At 32.5% G+C, this 20153-nt stretch overlaps 1 protein-coding gene across 1 annotated transcript in view; it reads right to left on the reverse strand.

The window, feature by feature from the left end:
• Positions 1–2163: 2163 nt before the first annotated feature.
• The window catches only part of LOC150083956 (uncharacterized), a 46592-nt gene continuing 28602 nt past the window's right edge, over positions 2164–20153 (reverse strand). Inside the window, exons 3-9 of the mRNA XM_090374967.1 lie at positions 19445–19516; positions 18907–18966; positions 18453–18524; positions 13130–13177; positions 7430–7504; positions 6959–7095; positions 2164–2272 (exon numbers count right to left, since the gene is read on the reverse strand). Coding sequence (XP_090231093.1) covers position 2272; positions 6959–7095; positions 7430–7504; positions 13130–13177; positions 18453–18524; positions 18907–18966; positions 19445–19516 — 465 coding nt within the window. The 3' untranslated portion in view covers positions 2164–2271. The remainder of the gene's footprint in view (positions 2273–6958; positions 7096–7429; positions 7505–13129; positions 13178–18452; positions 18525–18906; positions 18967–19444; positions 19517–20153) is intronic.

Consider the following 20153-nt stretch of genomic DNA (forward strand, 5'->3'; position numbering starts at 1 on the left):
TTCCCCTCCTTTTCTGATAGTTTTAACTAAATTCCAAAACACTTTTTCACCTTCTTGATTCTTATTTTCCTTTTTTTTTTTTTTTTTTTAAGCCTCTTTCGCTCATATCTCCAAAATGTTTTGGCATTAATTAAAAATATCTAAGGATGAAGTTATATCAGAAGAGAAGAATATTTTAGAGGTGCACAGTTAGATAATTCAAACTGATAAATAAAGGAGCTGAAAAAAAGATTTATTTATTTATTTAAAATTTAGATACAGTAAATGGTTGAAAGAGAATACAGTATACAAGTTATTCTGTGGGTTGCCATTTCTCAAGTATAAGATCTTGAGTTTTGTTGCATTAAAACAATGCTGCCACTTTTCTGTTGATCCAAGGCATCTTGAAAGTGTGCTGCTGGGAATTGATCATTAACAACTCTCCTGGCCTTCACACCATGCCTTGTATCATCAATGTAATTTAAGAAACAAGTTGTCTCAATACTGATCCCAAGGGACTCTACTTCTAACCTTAGCCCAATCTGAAGAGTAAACATTAATACTCTGATTTAACAATGGCTGGAGGAATGCTGTGATTTCTTCAGCCATTGTTGCTTTGTAGCCATCCCAAGGAGATGGAGTTCAATGACAACATAGAGGATTTGCTCATTCCTTGTTTTCAAATTAATTTATAATTGTTATCTTTGTCAGGATGTTGTAGTTGACACAATAGAATCATTGAAATATTTCACCCTAATTGATTTTAGCATTAATTTTTAATGCTACATTTATTTACTTTGATTTTGCACTTTACTCGTGTCATTCTGTATCTTATTTCTTTTTTTTTTTTTTTTTCTTTTTTTTTTTTTTTTTTTTTGTTGGTGCGGGCTTCTGTGGCCATAATGCACCTCCCAAAGTTTTTGCATTTTCTACCCTGATCCAAGCCTGAGGCGGGATTCGAACCTGCGACCTTTGGGTTGCCAGGCAGGCACTTTACCCACCTGGCCAGCCCAGTCTGCCTTATTTCATATAATGTACTGACTGCACTCAGACATGGATGCTTTTCTACTTGTAATTTTTAGTCTTGTGTACTTTGTTGAGCTTTATATTTTTGGTTTTAGAAAAAAACATCATTCTGTGTTATGTTTTTCTGTTGTGTTGTGACTGACCATCTGGGTAAGCTCTAGGCCCTCCAGTGACAGCATTTCAATTCTGGTTCTTTAGAAATTACTTTTATCCATGGGTCAACCTAAAGTAACTAATATCATTTTAATTGAATAACATCACCCAGTGTTATTCACTAAAAGCTCAAGGGCACTGGTGAACAAGGTTCCATCAACAGACAGCAGGTGGCCTCAGTTAGTGATCTTATGTCAAAGCAATGTCAATTGTATCAAATCTGTTTGGAAACAACAGAAGTTTTTTATTAGGGAACTGAGTTCCCTAATAAACCAACTATCATTACACATGTAATAAAAACCCCTATTAATAATAGCTGTGTGGATCTAATGCAGCAATTTAGTAAGGCGCTATTTCAATGTAGGTAACTGAATGTTACTGTCACTTTGCAGGGGGGGGGGATTACAACATCTCCAGTCAGTCAAAACAGAAAAAATGCAGAGTAGTGTTATTTAGTAAAGCAATTTCAGTTACCTGTATTGAAATAGTATCCTGATTTCAATTAAATCATTAACTTTGCAATAAAAAATCAAAATATTTAATATTGAGATTAAATTTTAATTTCCATATTTATAATTTACTTTTTTTTTTTTTCTTAGCTGCTCAATTTTTCCAAAAAAAAAAAAAAAAAACACTTTAATTTTGTAGATCTACTGTGATGCATTCTATTTAAGATTTTATGGAGCACTCTGCATAAGGCACACTCGTTCAGTTGGTTGTTTTGTGGTAATACCTTTTAACCAAATCTATAACACTATACAAAACAGGTGGTTTAACTACCTGTTTTGTATAGTGTTATGTCTTTTATAAAATTTTCATCATTAATAAGATGACAAAATTTAAATGCCTCATAGAAAAGACACATCATATATAAAAATCAGTTTTTATTTTCTTCAAAAATGTAATCGTGCAGATCTACTGTGATGACTAATTGTTGAACAAAACGTCAATGTGAAAACAAGCATTTCTACTGAATACACAAAACAAACTGTACAAAATACACAATGACAGACAGCAACCTCTATCCAGAAAGGACTGCAGAATTATGCATCAGTTGTTGAGAGATGATTAGAGATGTAGACATCATTCTTGAAAGATATTTACAATCGTGTTCCTAGAATTAAAAAAAAATAATAATTACTGTTAGCATGTATATATAAATGTTATAACATTACATAAGTAAGAAATTTAAATACCATATTTTTGATGCAAAAGAAAACAACCACATGTACACCAGTACTCTGTATCATATAACCTATTGGAAGACCTTTATCGCATGTGACAATTTTGTTTTCAAAATATTTAGTATTAACCTGGAAACACTCTTTTTTTTTTTTTTTTTTTATCTCTCTCCAGTTTGGGTAGTGGTACTAACTACTTTGTACTTGTGGTTCAATTCACATCATTTTTGCAAAAACTTTTAGTAGTATTGCAAACTTTTATTTTCCGTGTTTTTTTTTTTTTTTTCATAAATAAGGTAGTAACTTTTATCTTTTCTCTCATACATCATTGTTGAGCATGAAGTTATTCATTGGAAGACTTTTATCGCATGTGACTCTTCAAGTACTAAATTAAATTAAATGTTTTGGGAATCCTGTACAACTGTATTTATGCTTTGGGAATTTTCTCATAACAATTATGCTGCTTCTCATTGTATTGAACTCACAATGTATTGAACTACCTCTAATTGCTCAGCCATTCTCCTTTTCACTATGTCAATGAATTTTCAAATGGAAGAATGACAACCATCACTGGGAAAGGAAAATGACATAACCTAGCCCTCAACCAAGTTGTCTGTTTCTGTGAGTGAATCTAGTGTTCCTTTGTGTTGGTTTTGGATATCAACTGGAAATGTTGGTGCTACTCATCTCTAAAAAAATAGGCTGAACCAGTTGCTGGCTGTTCGTGAACCATTTGTTATCTGAAGCTTTCAAAAACAAACATAAAACAGTATATAAATGCCAGAGTTGGTAGAATTTTCAGATTTCATGTTTATATTGGGTTTACATTATATTATATAAGGCTTATGTTAGACCACACTTGGAATACTGTGTTCAAGTATGGAGACCGCACCTGAAGAAAGACATCGAGCTTCTTGAAAGGGTGCAAAGAAGGGTAACTCGCCTGGTGAGATCGGCAAAAGGGCGTCCTTATGAAGAAAGACTTCGAATATGTGGGTTGCAGAGTTTGGAAACTAGACACCTTAGAGGAGATTTGATTGAGGTGTTTAAGGCTCTGAGAGGCATCAGTAAAATGAATGAGGACAAAATTTTCAAGATTATAAATGATGCTAGAACTAGGGGACATAAATTCAAGTTACGGGGGGAAATGTTTAGATTGGACTGCAGGAAGTTCTATTTTAGCCAGCGAGTTATAAATTACTGGAATAAGTTGCCTTCATGGGTGGTAGAGGCCGACAGTTTGGGGAAATTCAAAGGTCATCTGGATAGTACTTTCGGGTAAGGGAAGCGCATAGGATGATAGGTTTAATTTCCTTTTTATTTATTTTTTATTTTATTTTATTTTATTTATTAATTATTATTATTTAGTTATTTATTTATTTATTGTTTTTATCATTGTTTTGTTCGGATTTTTTTTTTTTTTGGCTGGTGCAGCATGAGCCATAGGCTTTCTTGCACCTTGCGGCCGTTACTAATACTAATACATAGCACATATGTAATATAATGGGGATTGCATTTTTAAGAAATTTGTGGATTCTGTTTGGAGGCTAATTTTGCTTATATATATATATAAAATGAGTATTATTTACAAGAAATACATAGAACTGTCTTCTAGTGAGACTTCTCTCTCTCTCTCTCTCATGTAAGCTAGTATAAAGTATAGTAGTGTTAATGAAGTTTTGTGTGCTTTGAACTGTGTAGTACTGAAACCATCCAATATTATGGATAAAGCATTCCTCCTGTTCTGCAGATTAGATAATACTCGTACCATTAGTCTTTCAGTTCAAAATAGTTTTTTGTGTGAATATAAAGTATACCAAACAATGACAATTCCCAAATATCCTGTAACAAATTAAAGTTTATGTTAAAAGGAATGTGGTAGATAAATGACTATAAAAATTGCAAAATTTACTGGTATGCAGAACTTCTATTATTATAACTACGCAATTTAATATGCACTTCATTTATTTGCCAATCTGTATTATATGCTATTCAGTATATGTATTGCTGCAAAAACAAATAAATAAAATAATATTGCCAGGTTTTCAGTACAGACTATGTTAATCACTAGAGGCTTGCTCAATCTTATCAGTATCTAATGAACAAGGCAAGAAAGGGCCCATCTAGTAATCACAAAATCCCCTTCTATCCCAGTAAAACAAATAGTAAAAGTTTTGTTTTCAAGAATGCTAGGCTCGGTAACATGGTTGCATTGGCCAAGAAAATGCAAAGTTTATACAGCTTGCAAAATATAATTGTTGTGAAGTGTCAATAGGGGGGAAAAATCAGAACCCTGGCTAAACCTGTATTTTTACTCTAATCAATATGATAGAAGAAAACGGAAAAAAAGAATAACGGAATGACTTTTCAATGTTAGGTTGAGGAGAACCGTTGTAATAGCAGAATAAATCCTAAGAAGAGAAGATCAATATCATTTGAAATTTGAAAACAGTTTTATTATTAAACAATTTTTAGATAATAGAAATTATGATCTAAAAACATCTGTTTAACTGTGTAGAAGAATGCTTCCCCCTTACTGTAATAAAAACAATTATATGAATAATTTAGAATGGTTATAAATTTGCTTTATATGAAATTTAATGTTTTCAGAATACCAATTATGTAAATAAAACTTCTAGTTATTAACTGAGATGTTTACCATATATAAGTTAACTTTGAGCTGATAAGCTTTTAAGCTTGAATCTAATTACCAAGATATAGATTCTGTTGTCAAGTTAGCCAACTATCACTACAATATTTCTCCATCATAAAATGTTTTATAATCTGAGATATTAGAAAATTTTTAATTTTGACTACCTTTCTTAAAATATGAGCCACAGTGCATTCTCACTAGCAGCATTACTAACAAACATAATATAGAAACAATAAATCTATTCTCTGTCCAGTAGTAGCTTGTATACCAGTACCGCAGTAGCAGCAATGGATCTCTAATTTCCTTTTATGGCACTGTATGGATTTGAACTTGCAACATGCATGCATGCATACAAATGATAAGATATACCATCTAGGATCATGATCAACCACCCACTTATAATGCATTTACAACAGCTTTCACTGTGCTGCCAGTTACAATTGGTATACAGTAATCCCCCACTATTCGCGGGGGTTATGTTCCTGAGAAAGGCCGCGAATACTGAGTTATGGCTCCCATAGGAATAAAGGGGTTCCCTTCCAAAGTATGAAATATATAAGAAAAACTAGTCTAAAATTTTGTCTATGTATGTATTATATACCTTCATAATATGACTATGTACATAGACAGTACATAGTGAAATGCAAGCATATGGCATCGAAATGAAAATAAGAACAATTTAATATTAAATGTAATATTTATTAGAAATTTCAAACCAGCGTCTTTGCTAGCTAAAAAACTTATCCCGCCAATGCTATCACCAGTTTCGCTAAAGTGTTGATAAAGGAGTTTTGCCTTTTCACAAATGATGAGTGAACTTAACGGAATTTTATTTTGAGTTCGGTCTTCTATCCACAGATTTAAAGCTTTTTCCATTTTTTTCTAATTTAACATCACTTTTTGAAGCAATTAGTGCGTTTTCACGGACACTAAGGCGGATTTTTCTTCCGATTTCTTGATTGATCGTACCGTTGACTCATTGATTTTATAATGTTTTGCCACTGAGGAGACACTTTCATCATTACAAATTTTATCTAATAACTCAATTTTATTCGCTAATGTCATCACCTTCTTTGATCTTTTCACATTTCCCTTGTTATTCGTAGCCATATTTTTGTAAGGGTTAGAAAGAACTTGTCCACAATAAAGTCACTTTCTTCCATTAACACACTAGAAAAAGTATGTTTTACACTGCAAAACGGTAGATTTATCACTTTTGTAAGCATATCAATTAAATTTATTGAATAAATTGATAAATTTATTCAATTTATAAGCATATAAATTAAAAGCAAACGACAACCTTCCATGACAAGCACATAACCCATACTGAACAAGGATTAGCGAGAAACATCCACGCTCGCGATTTTGTCACCCCTCTCCCCCCACCCACTGAGCGCTGTTTTGATCGGGAAAGATAATTTTAGCCACGCCCATGTTTTTTTATGGCGGAAAATGTTCACGGCGCTTTAAAATTCACATTTTTTTTAGGTTTCATTTTATATTAAATCAGCGACTGCAAATACGCGAAATCGCGAATACAAATACCGCGAATAGCGGGGGTTTACTATATATTGTTTTTCAATTGGGAAAAAAAAGAAAATAAAAAAAAAAGACAAGATCAGGTAATTAAACAAAATGAAAAATAAATAAATTAAAAAATTAAAACAAGCATCGAACAAACTGGAACAGTAACAAAGATAGCCTAAGGCCATAGTGAAATAAACTGAACGTATGAGTCTGGATTTTAGCCCATCTGTTCAGGAACTACTTATAGATAATCTTTAAATGGATAATCAAGTCAGCAGTATATGCAAAATCGACTACAGTTTATTTTTCAGTAGATTTAGATTTTAAATTACATTTGATTGATTTTAAAAGAATCTTCGTATAAATTATCTCATAAAAGATAAGATAAAAGCATATACTTTTGATTTTATAAGTAGAATTGAAGTAAAGGTCAACATACTAAGCCTGTTGTTGTTGCTTCTGTTTCTGCTTTTGTTCTGGTTGTGGTTGTTGCTGTGCAGTTTGGGCATCTTGAGTCTGAGCTACAGAACCCTTTTCTTCATCTGGATATGCAGCTACCACAGCAATTTCACAAATCTGCAAGGTAAAGAAAATAATGATGAAAGTATACAAATGTTAGTTATTAAAGAAGTGAAATAAAACTTATCTATTTATTATGTTAAAAGTAAACTTATTTATTTTCTCTTTGATCCCCAGAGCTTATTATTTTATTTATTTATTATTTTTTTTTTTTTAGCAGCAGAATGTTAGTTTGTTTATAGCTAATCTTTAAAAAAAGACATATGTAAAAACTGCTGTCATAACAAGTTTAAAAATCTCTTAAAAATTATATCTCGCATTGCACACTGCACATTGTTTTAAATATCTGAAAAATGTCTGTAACAAGGAAATCAAGTGACTTTAAACTTACCTCATAAATATGGTAGTCCATGCAAGCTTGATACAATTGTACTTGAGATATATTTTGATCAGGAAAGTTCTCAAGCTAATAATTAAAAAGAAAGCAAGCTGTTAGCTTGTTAAAAATAAGGCAAAAAACATACATGCAATACTATATTTATTTAATGTTGTATATTAACCCTTCAGCACTTATGCATAAATTCCTAAGTACATGGAGGTCATTTTTGCCCTATTTATAGAGAGCAAACCAAAGAACAAACTTTTCTTGGAAAGTATTGAGTTACAGTTGCATTCCTAAATTGGTTTCAATGCAAAAAAGACTTAAGAAGAAAAATAAAAAATAACCTACACATAAGTACTAATGGGTTAACAGTGAGATATAATCTTTATTAGTGGCGTGCAACCTTTTTACATACTAACTTGATTCACTAAGAATCCAAAATTATAACAAAAAATATGTAATCAGTGAAATTAAACATAATTACTAAATATTTCAATAAGCTTCTATTTGCTAAGCTTGCTATACGTTTTTCTCTTTATTCTGTGAAAACATTGTGATACTCAAGTTGCATACCATTTTTTAATTAGTTAAAAAATCTGTGAAGCAGGTAAAAGCAAAAAGCAGCGAGAGAAACACTTGACTGGTAATTACATAATATAGTAACTATGCACATCATAACTAAATAGCATACCATTTAATCAACATAATATACAATTCAGCAAGAACTGAGGTTAAAAACAGAATATTCAGTAATTATGTTTAATTTCACTGATTACGTATTTTTTGTTATAATTTTAGATTTTAAAAGTAAAGTAAAGGTCAACATACTATGTCTTAGATTGATTGCACAAATGTTCTGAAAATGGCACCCGTGGTTCTAAATAAAATGTTTTGAACCTGTGGCACAGAAATCCAGGAGCTACTTGTAGTTGATTGTAGCTAGAATGAGTGGAATTAAAAGAGGGATCCATGAGAAAAAAGTCTTAAAGGTTGCAATTCAGTCAGACATGAAATTTTCTTTGCAGTGTAAACAAGTCACGAGGAAGGCACATGATATTCTGTGTGATATACAGGACTTTACAAGTAGGGAAAAGAATATCATTGTCCTTGTGTATAAGATGATGGTGAGACTGCATTTGGAATATTGGGTTTTCTTTTCTTTTTTTTTTCTTTTTTTTTTTTCTTTTTTTACTCGTTACTTGAATGTGTTCAGATGTGGAGGCAAAGTTTGGCAACTAGACATCTGGAGGGTGGAAGGGGCTGGTAAATGTATATAAGGCCCTGAACAGGAATCAGTAAAATGAACAAAGGAGGTATATTTTCACTGGTAGAAGAGAGAAAACAAATACAAAATTTTGGGGAGTAATAAAAGATCTGATCTCATTAAGTTTACTTTTGGGCAGCAGTTTTGGAATAAACTGCCTACAATAGTGGAAGGGGAACAGGGAAAAAATTCTCTACCACTCATACTTTCCCTGTCACCCAAAAGTGGCCCAATTCTGCTTTGGACTTTACCAAATTCTTTGCCACAACCACTGTGGCAGGCACTTTATTCCAATAATCTACAGCACTCAATTAAATTGCCACAGTAATTGAAGCAAAAAGTCTGGTTAAATTTAAAGGAAAAAACAATTTTTTTTTTTTTTTTTTTTTTTCTTTTGGCACTTCAAAAAAAAAGGCCACTTCCCTAATACATTTAGCAATTATAATACTGATATGAATATTTTTGCTCCTGTTTGCTATAGATAATCATTTCTTAATACCTGTCTGTAAGCCATAATATTAAAATAATAAAAATATTATAGATGCACACATATTATATATAATCTATATTATAGATTGTGTGATTATGATTGTATCACAAATCCAATATCACAAATTTGTAGAATATGATGAATTTAATTAAAAATAAAAGAAAATAAGTTTTTCCAATAAGAAAACTACAAGGCTACAAGTGGCAAACAGATTAATAACAATATGCCATTGTGAACTACTTTGTAGAGGACCACTGGACCTGAAATAAATAAGAGCAGATTCCATTTTGCTTTTCAGTTTGTTTAAATGTGTTACTTGCCACAGCAGATCATGGCAGCATACTCAATCATGCTGCCATGATATGCTGTCAATTATGGAATAATAATTATACTATGTAACAAAAATGTTTGTTATAATTTATGTATTTGTGTGCTGAATCCAACAGTGTCTCAATGGTTTTTCTCTATGTCAGTATTTTGACTGCAGTTGAAGGTTTATGTTTTTGTGACATTTTTATTTAATTTGTATAATTATTATTTATATATATATATATTTATTTTATTTATTTATTTATTATTTATTTATTCTTTTTTTTTTTTGCAGTTTGTTATGGCTACCAAACAAAGGTATAAGCTACCTCCAAACTCATTCTACTGTATTTGAGAATATGTAGGCCGAAGCATATGTAGCATAATATCGTTGGTGGCATCAAGTTTTGCACTGCATATGAAGCCCATTTTGGAATGCCTGTGGGTGACTAAAGCAGGTTATGGACACACAATTTCTGCTTAATAGTTGCAGGTCAACATTGGGGATGGTTTTGTGGTATAAGGATATGTATTTTGCTATACCTCATATGGAGAGACCCCACAAACCATCATGATGACTGCTAAAATGTCTGCCACTCAAAATCTGTAGTGCATCTTTCATTTATTGCTCCCCATAGAGCCCTGCCCCCCCATCCACCTTTCATTTATTACTCCACAATAGTCTTCAAAATTGTTTGATGAATCCTGTGAATGAGATAATTGGGATACAGCTAAGAAGCCTGTTCAAGTAAATAACACATTTCTCTAATCAACAAGAAATGGCTGGTTGTTGGGATCTGGGTCTAACCAAATCCAAGGCAGAGATCCTGGCATCTTGTTTAAAAGACTGGAGGCTGCTGGTTCTCAGCTGCAGTACTACATATAGAAAAAGATATGTTACTTATGCACAATTTTTACGGTTTCAGAATCCTTGTGCTATGGTTTTGATTTGATTGGTCTTTATTCTTATATTTCCACTGTGAGGCAACACAGCTTCATAATGGGTACAATGGATACACCTGTTGATTCCTGTTGTACACTCTCTTCATATTAAAGAAGACTATAGAAATGCGAAGCATGTGTCAGAGAAATTTAAGTATGATTGGTATAAAAGGAGGTGTGTGTGTGTGTGTGTGTGTGTGTGTGTGTGTGTGTGTGTGTGTGTGTGTGTGTGTGTGTGTGTGTGTGGAGACTTAAAGACATTGAGTTCCTTCTGGGGGTTTGCAAGGTGTTTTCTCACTGAGTTCCCTTGCTTTCTCTGCCTTTGGGATAGGAGGAATCAGCACTATAGGAGGAGGGAATGGTATCTGCCAGAACTGATTACAAGAAACAGTTTTGCTTCCACCACTCCATATCAAGCCGGCATAGGTTATACAATTTGTTAAAGCATTTGATCCTCTCAGTGACACCTTTGAGCATATACAATCCATTTCCAAAACTATCTGATGCAAAAGTGAAAGGTGGCATATTTATTGCTTCACAAAAAATGGGAGACAAAATGACTGATGCTGGATGAAAATTCCTAACAGTCATTCTGCCTTGTACTGAATGGCTTGCTTGGTAACATTAAGAGTGAAAACTACAAAGAACTAGCTAACAAATTGATTGAAAATTATTACTTGCAATCTCATCTGGAGCTTTTCAGACGAAATCTCGATGATGTTAGTAAAGAGCATAGGGAGAGATTCCACCAGGATACACAGTTAATGGAGAAGAGGTATACCAAGGAAAGATAAAACTATGATGGGAGACTATATCTAGTTCTTGCTTCATAATTATCACACTGACCACAAAAGAGAAAGATGTATATGTACATTTTTTAAGGAAATGCATTTTAATTAATCTGTGGACGGTTCCTACTCTTTAATGTGGGATTTTTTTTTTTTTTTTAGCTTGTTTTCCTACAGCAAAAGTTAACACTCTATTCTGTGCAGAATTTTAATATTGTTAATAAATCTGATATGGTATTATTGCATATTTACTTTTCTTTTGTTTTTGGGCAAACTAAGGTCAACATACCCAAATTTAAAAACACTAAGAATTGCAAATAAACAGAACCTTTTTGAAAATTTGTTACACAGTGTTATGTATGCCAAGTAATGAAATAATAAAATGCATCAGAAAATTTCTACCGTGGCTAACAGAATTGCATTTTTGATAGGCAAGCAAAAGATGCACTGAAAATCACTGAGCTGGAATTTTGTTGTTTACACAGTGTCTGTATGAAACTACTGCAAATAAAATTATAGATTATGCTTTTCTTAGAAGAAACAGTGCTATCTGGACAATAACTGGTCAACTGATAAATTCTTTAAACTAAAAATGGTATACACATTATGAGCAGTATGAACTATTTATTTACTGGAAAATACAGCCATAAAAAGTTATTAAAATGTTATTTGCAGCACCATATATGCTGCAAATAACAGGAAGTGTGCTGCATTCTGTGTTTGTTTGTTATTTGGTTTTTAGGAGCATTAGCAACTAAGGCCATATTGCTCCGGGAATATGCGGTGGTCATTCCCTTGACCTTTCCGCATCCTCCGTATTTGGTGGTGACGGGCTCGAACCCCGGTCTAATCAAGAAGCGTGTGCTACGCACTGCTGCTCCTTCCCACCTGGCTACGGAGGCGCCCCCGCATTCTGTGTGTTAATTTTCCACAGAGTTTGGTTTTGTCCATTTTCATATCTTGAAACTTGGCCATAAGGTAGTTTAGGGGAATTACTGTTATTACCAAGGGTATTTTTTGATCTAATCCAATAGTGTCAAATGTAAACATAAAACTGAATGTTAAATTTGGTACACACCTGATGCTTTTTTTTTTTATTAAAAATTTATACCAGAGGTGCTGTGCTTGGACAGTCTAACTGCCCACAAGTTTGCTATGATAAGCCATTAGAAAACTGCATATGCATCTTTGTTTTTTAAGAGAATAATAGTGTATAGAACAGCAAGTTTCTCCCTCCCCCTCTCTTACATGCACAAAATATTTCTATCAAACTTGAGGTGCTAGTCCAAGATTTAATGTATAATTAAATTTGTAGTGTCTACAAAATGCTCTACTGTAGTCATCCCAAATTTTTGTGCATTATTTGCCTTGTAAATAAACTATTAAAAAAATGGGGGGCTCCAATAATTTCTGAAGGCTTCTAGGAATACCAAACATGAAACCTATGCCTGGCATTCTTAGAAATGCCAAACATGATCTATTTATGGTCAGTGAGATCGTGTTAAGAGATGCTGAATGTTCAATAAAGAAATTGCTTTCTTCTAGTAAATTAGAAATAAAGAAACACAAAGGGCAGTCTTTAGCCTAGGATGAGATCCTTTCTTCTACATGGTGTAGTTGTGTAAAGGCTTTAAAAGAGGCATACGAAATTTGGTACTGATTCAATAAATTATACCTCAACACTCAACATTAGATTGTTAAAATAAAGTTATTTATGACATGCTTGTTTTATCCCTCAGGTTACCAACCATATTTGGAAAATTAATTAATGGCCATATGTACCATTAAGTACTATTATAGATAAGATAAGGTGAAGAATATCAAATATATCAGCATAAGCCATAGGCTTTCTTGCACCATGCGGCCGTTACTAATACTAATATTATGCAGCAAAAATATCATGAAAAAATACTTACAGATTCCTTCTTGCAATCTTCATGCTTTTCTAAAATGGCATTTTGAACCTATTAAATAAAATGGTATAAGTATATTACCTTCATTCCATGTACACACATACACACATTATAACCTGCCTAACCAAAATATTTGGGAACCATAACATTGGAAAAACATAGTTTCAATGAACAGATTAATAAAGTATAGGCCCACCTTAGATCTCAGTAACAGCATAAATCCATTGTGAATACTTCTGACTAGTTCTTTTAAGAGGCAGTAGGAATGTATCCATTTCTCCTTCAGTGCAGTTACCAATTCAGTTGTAGAAGAGGGAATTGGCTGTGCCCTGATCCACCATTTCATTCATCCTAAAGGTGTTCAGTAGGATTCAGGTCTTGACTCTGGGTTGATCACGCAATTCATTGGACTTGTTTTCTTTAAAACAGGTCTTTTCATGTGGCTGTTGTATGCAATGACAAATTGAAGAAATTAATCTATCATCTGACAATTAAGCCTCTTTGAAATCCCATATGTACTGCTGCAACTCTGCTTGTTTATGATGTTTCTGCTTTTGCCATAAACTTTTAATGTTGTTTGTTTTTGCACTGCATCCATCTCATTTGCACTGTTTATGACAGTAGAAGGGAAGGTAAATACTTTTTTTATCAGTGTGTGTGTATATATATATATATATATATGTATATATAAATCCTAAAAATGTTTTGCAAATGTAAAAAGCTTTCTAATAAACCAAAAAAAAATGCAGTAAACTCCTATTATAACAATACTACAAATGACATTCTCCTGGTCCCAAGGTCAATCCTATGAAACAACATGCATTTTTAATGTCTGCACCACTCATTAAATCCACCACTCCACTTATATCACTTTTTTTTTTTTTGGAAGATCCCAAGAAGGAATAAACTCAAATATAACCATTCTTCCTCTTAATTTTAGTTTTGAGAAAAATACAATGGAAAATAAATTCCAGGAATCATTTGTGCAGTTTATTTACTTCATAGAAATTGTTTCCTGCAAGATGATGTTTGTTTGTTTCATATGATGTTCAACTCAGTGACAATTTAAATCCTTATATTTCTATAACCATTATAGAAAGTGCCATAACGAGTGTGTGTGTGTGTGTGTGTGTTTTAAGGGCATATCTGCCAAGCCTCAAGAAAGGCATTTGTTGCTATTAGTTTCGCACACTTGTATAATATTCATTTAGTAATAAATATTATTTAAAAAACACTTAATATATATAATTTAAATGTGAGATTTTTGTCATTAATGGATTTCAGTTGAGTATAGAGTTACTAATATTGAGAATACGAAAGCTTGAGCTATTATAGGTTTTGCTATGCTGTTAGCAAATGTAAATACAATGATTACTACATTAGGCTCTGTTTTATTCCGATTAGAACGTACAAACCCATCCAGACACACTGGTTTTGATATTTTGCACAAACTTCCTCAGTGAAGTGAAGTAAGACTGCAGAGGAATACAGTAAAATCATCTAAAGAGGTTACATATCAGAGTCTTTGGTGTGCATTTTTATTAATGCTGATGTTACAAGTTTACCAAAAATACTAATATGTTACCTTCAGCTCACCAGAAGTTATCTTCTAACAGTATTACTTCTGCTCATGGGGAAGGTTTTATACAGTATCCAAATAAAATGTGTGGATTGTTCTGTATGGATGTTACAATTAGAACAGATATGTTCAGTTTTTTCCTAATGTGGTAGTGAATGGCTGTGTATTTTACATTCTTTATTTTCTGAATACATTAATTAATATCTTTACAAACTAATTAGCCTTAAACTAAAACAGTACTGTAATATATTCATTTAGTTATTTTAGAAAAGCCTCTGCTATTAGAAAAGTTTATTTTTGCTTATTACTTGATTAGAGAAGGCTAGCTGTGCACCAGCTATTTTATTGAAAGTTATTAATTTAGAAAATAACAGACCAAAAATTACATCTAGTAGATACCGTTTCATCCTCCCACAAAAAAAGTATTTTTTTAAACTTAACTAATTATAAATATAACAATTTATAAACTATAAATAGTGAAATACAGGAAACCCCTGTATAACATGGTACTTCAACAACACAGTTTTCCTCTAACGATTGATAAATTGTGATAATCCTCGCACGACACAGTACTTATATAACACGGTTTTGCTCTAACACAGAGAATTTCGGCAAATCCGCATTTTTGAGCTTTTGTGTGGGGGAACCCTGCTATTATGTTGGATGTAATTTTTCAACATTTCCACTCTTTTTGAATCCCCGCTGTTGACTCGCTAGTCAAAAAAAAAATATATTGAGAAATCCCTGTATTTTATTTTATTGGGAAATCCCCATGTTACGTTCTGTGCTATCGAACTTGTGGAAAAATTCTAGATTTCAAAGTTTTATTACTACTGGATAGCACACCAGGCCATCCAAAAGATTTAAGTCATCCAAATTGAAGTTTCGTTCCTACCACCACAGTTGTGGTAGTGGTAGGAACAAACTAGGTTAATACAACTTCTTTCATTCAAGGCATTATATCCACCTTTAAAACTCATTCCATCAGAAAATCATTACAATGGATTTTGGAAAAAATTGATTCTGAATCTATTGAAGTAATGGAGGCACGGAAACATTTCTCAGTTGTGGACTGTATCAGAACTATAACTTTATTGCTGAAAGAAGTAAAACCGTTGATGTTAAATGTGTGTGGAAAAATGTATGGCCAGAGTCAGTTCATTCAGGAAATATGGTCAAATTGACAGAAAAGGGAATCAGTGCGATAGTAGAACATCCTATGTCGGTAGGAGGGAAAGGTTTTGATGATATGACTACTGAAGCCCTCATGGGTAGCACAGTTGATAGAATCGCCATCCTCCCCACACCAAGTGGAAAAGACCTGAGTTCGAATCCTATCGACAATGGGAGGATATTTTATGGATTTTTTTTCACAACATGGCTGAGTTAGTCGGGCTCAGGCAAGGACAGCATGGGTTTTTTCTCCTGGAATCTCGGGTTTTTCTTCCAGTAAAACAGAAAATTGACCTCAGGACACACGCAATTTATAGACACTATACAGCTCCTAAAAAAATTTAGAAAAAAGATATGATTACTGGTAGAAAAAGAGGCTATGAAGCAGATTTGGTGGAAATGGCATTGGAGGTAAAACCAAATCAATTCAGAGGATGATAGTGCAGATAAAAATTCTAAACTTCCAAATTTTACACTAAAATGCATACAGGAAGGCATAAAGTTAGCCGAGCAATTAGAATTATTTTTTCAATGCAGATTCTTGAATGAAAGGAGCCCAAAGTTCAAAAAGGAGCTTCAAAAAATGCTTAGTTCCATACAATGAAATTCACAAAAATTTATCAAGCAAAAGCAAACAAACCCAGATTACTGATTTTTTGAAGAGAACAGAAGATACACGAAATCTAGAATGGTGTATTTTTGTTAGTTTTGTTAACATTTTGTAAAGAAATTTTTGTTAGTTTTTGGAACATAACCCCCCCCCCTTTTTTGTACTTTTTTTCAGTCCTGCATAACACAGTTTCGCACAACACAACATTTTATAGGAACCTAACTACCATGTTATACGAGGGTTACCTGTAGTCAAATTTTTGATACAGTCATAATATAGCTGATCAGCAAAAAGAATTCATTCAGATGAAATCATGCAGCAACATTATAAGCTTAAGTGTGGTATGTGAAAATCAGAGTGCAAGAACACTTGGGTTATGAAATTAATTTTTAAAAAATAATAAAATTTACTTCTATGATTATAAAACTTGAATTTTACACTGCTGTGGGTCACACTGGCCAGGAAAAAATAAAAATTAATTCAATGAGAAATATTTAAAATTACCAGAACTATAAGCATTTTAAAACAGGGACAAGTTTATTCCTACACTTGTCAGAATTTTATGCCTTCCTTGACAGGTTAAGGATGAAATAATAAATCATTATACACTGTGCACAGTATAAACTGTTGAACAGGATAATGAGACAATGATATGGTGAGTGGTGGGCAAAGCAGCATAAGTGTATTGTGCAGTTTGTCACGCCATTACTTGTGTACTGTGCAAGGTTTTATACAGTATCACAAAGAAATTTACATCATCTATTGGCCATTAGCAAATGATATAATAACAAATGTTGCAGTGTTAAGCAGATATATAGTTTTTAATAGATCAGAAAGGTTATAGTGAAACAACATTAAATAAATAACATTAACCTGTTGCATGACATTGTGTTTGTGTGTGTGCTATTTCATTCTGACTTCACTGGGAGACCATTCTATTCCTTCTGGAATAACGTATGATGCTTTCCAAAGGTAAATTTTTGTCAGTCTTTTTTTCTTTTTTTTGCCTGATATGAATAATTTCACATGAGCAGGTTAATCAAGAGCTGGCTGTAATAATTTCTTTTCTGTATAATAAGAAAAGAAGCTTTTACTTTATCTTCAATTTTGTAAATATATTTCCTGATCACATTACACTTATAACCTGGAAAAGTCACTGAGAAATAATTTTCATATTAATTTTAAACTGTGTGCAAGATAATTTTAAATATGGCATTATTATTTAAATTAGCCATTATCCTGTGGGTGTGTAATACAATAACAATTTCAGTAGCTAGCAAATTACTTTTTTTATAAGTGATTTGTTTTCTATAAAGTTTGAAGATGGTGTACATTCTGAGGTTAAGATTCGATCAGACATGAAATTTTCTATGCAGTGCAAAATAATTAAGAATGCACATGACAACCTGTCTTTGATATATATATATATATATATATATAAATATATATAGAGAACCTTCACAAGTAGGGAAAAGGGTGCCATTGTCCCTTTATATAAGATGATGGTGAGACCATATTTAGAATATTGTTTCAGGTCTGGGAGTCCACACTTGAAGACTAGAAAAAGCTAGAAAGGGTTTAAAAGAAGGCTGATTGGTGAGGAATCTTATGATGTTCATGTGAAGAATGGCTTAGAAGGTGCAGACTGCAAAGCTTGGAACTAAACATCTCAGGTGGTACATGATTGAGGTATATAAGGACCTGAAGGGAATAAGTAAAATGAATGAGGGAGATATAATTTCACTGATAAAAGAAACAAGAAATGTGGGTCACAAATACAGAGGGCTGGATGTAATGTAGCATGTTATACAGTTGTTTTTTTTTTTTTTTTTTTTTTTTGGCAGATGCAGAAAAAGTCTGATTCGATGCATCATTTAGCCATTATAATACTTAATACTAATACTTTCCAAAATAAAACAGGTTCTGATATAGAACATTAATAAAATATATGATTTGACACTCACCTCACTGTCAAGTTTCTTTGATTGAATCTCAGTTCTTGCTCTCTGAAACCTATAGGTACCATTCTGATGAAACTGTGAAGAAAATCAAATCAAATCAAAATTAATTTTGTAAGTGTTTTATGACATCACAATAACTTAAATACCAGATATAGAAATTAATTACACCCACTCTGTGTTAAAGAAAATGTTTAATTGCTCTATAAAAACAAGTTTTATAATGTAATTAAGTTGCAATGTACAAACATTAATCAGATGTGACACTAGTTTTTCTTGAAGTAATAATGCAGGAGGCTGCAAATATATTGTAATTCATATCTGCTCAGTAATTTAGTACTGACCAATAAACTGCTAATTATATTATATATAAATAAATAATCAGTTTATGTACTCTACAGTCATTTAACCTTTACAACACAACACACAATCTCAAATTTTTAAAATAAAAGTCACTCACCCAGCCTTCTGTCTGCAGTGCACAGGTAGTGATCTGTTCTCTATGTCTCTCTACATTGTCCTGAAGTAAAAAAGCCATTAGAGGTCCTTATTAACAGAATGTTAGTAATTCAAATTATCAAAAAAAATATATGCATAAATTCACCTAAAAACAGGTTTAACAGAAATTAATCACTTTTATTAATATTCCTAATTAAAGCTCACTCTAACCACTGGCAATTTTTGAATTAGATAGGAAAGGCTAATGTACTAAATAAAATAAGCTAAAATAGAAATGCAGTTCATGAGATTTGCTCCCAACTATATTGCAGTACTATAATATATGTCTAAATTTAATTAGAATAATAAAATACATACACCATTAGACTCATAACATGAATGCTAATTAATATTATAAATCATAATTGAAGAAAAACAGTCTTTATATTTATTTTAAATAAATTGCGATTTGACTACATTTATCGACAATATTGGTAGAAACTTTATTACAAATTAAGCTATTATAAATAATTAAATGTTGATTGCTATGTTAAACTTACCTCTGTAAGCTCAACACCATGTGGAGGGGGATAACGATGGAGACATTGGTCAATTACTTGACGTTTTTGTTGCTAAGAATAGAAAAGGTTTTTTTTTTTAAATATTATAAAGAAAAATATAGAAAATTATCACAAATTTATTTTTTTGAAGACATCCACTGCCTGGCCACTTAATTAGAACTATGAGCTAACAACACGTTGGACTACCATTACTTCAACATTAAATGGCATGAAGTTGATGAGTTGTTGAAAAGTGACACAAGGAATACTGGACCATTTGCATAACAGAAGTTCCTGAAGTGATATGAGCAAAGGACTGTGCCAACACACATACCTTTCCAGGTCATCTCACAGATGCTTGAAATTTTCAAATCATTCTTTTTTAACATGGATGTTTCATTAACAACTTGAAAGTTTCGCTGCCCATAAGAATAAACATGTAGCAGTGCCAAGTGATTCAGATATGTTTCTAACATTCACAGTCCCCTCTAGTAATGAGGGAGCAAGGATATGATACATAAATGCACCCCCCCATCGTACCATCTTCAGCAGTCCATACTGTTTGGTGTACAATAGGATGGTTGCAGTGCTCATGTGGTTTCCTCCGTGTGTGCACAACATTTAGTAGTAGTCTTTGTAGCATTCACTGCACACAGTCATTGTAGTGTTCACTGCATTTTTCTGGTACTGATGCCTTGATGATGTTCCA

This window comes from Mastigoproctus giganteus, chromosome 6, assembly GCF_048544385.1.
Source record: "Mastigoproctus giganteus isolate SK-2022 chromosome 6, ASM4854438v1, whole genome shotgun sequence".
Taxonomy (NCBI): domain Eukaryota; kingdom Metazoa; phylum Arthropoda; class Arachnida; order Uropygi; family Thelyphonidae; genus Mastigoproctus; species Mastigoproctus giganteus.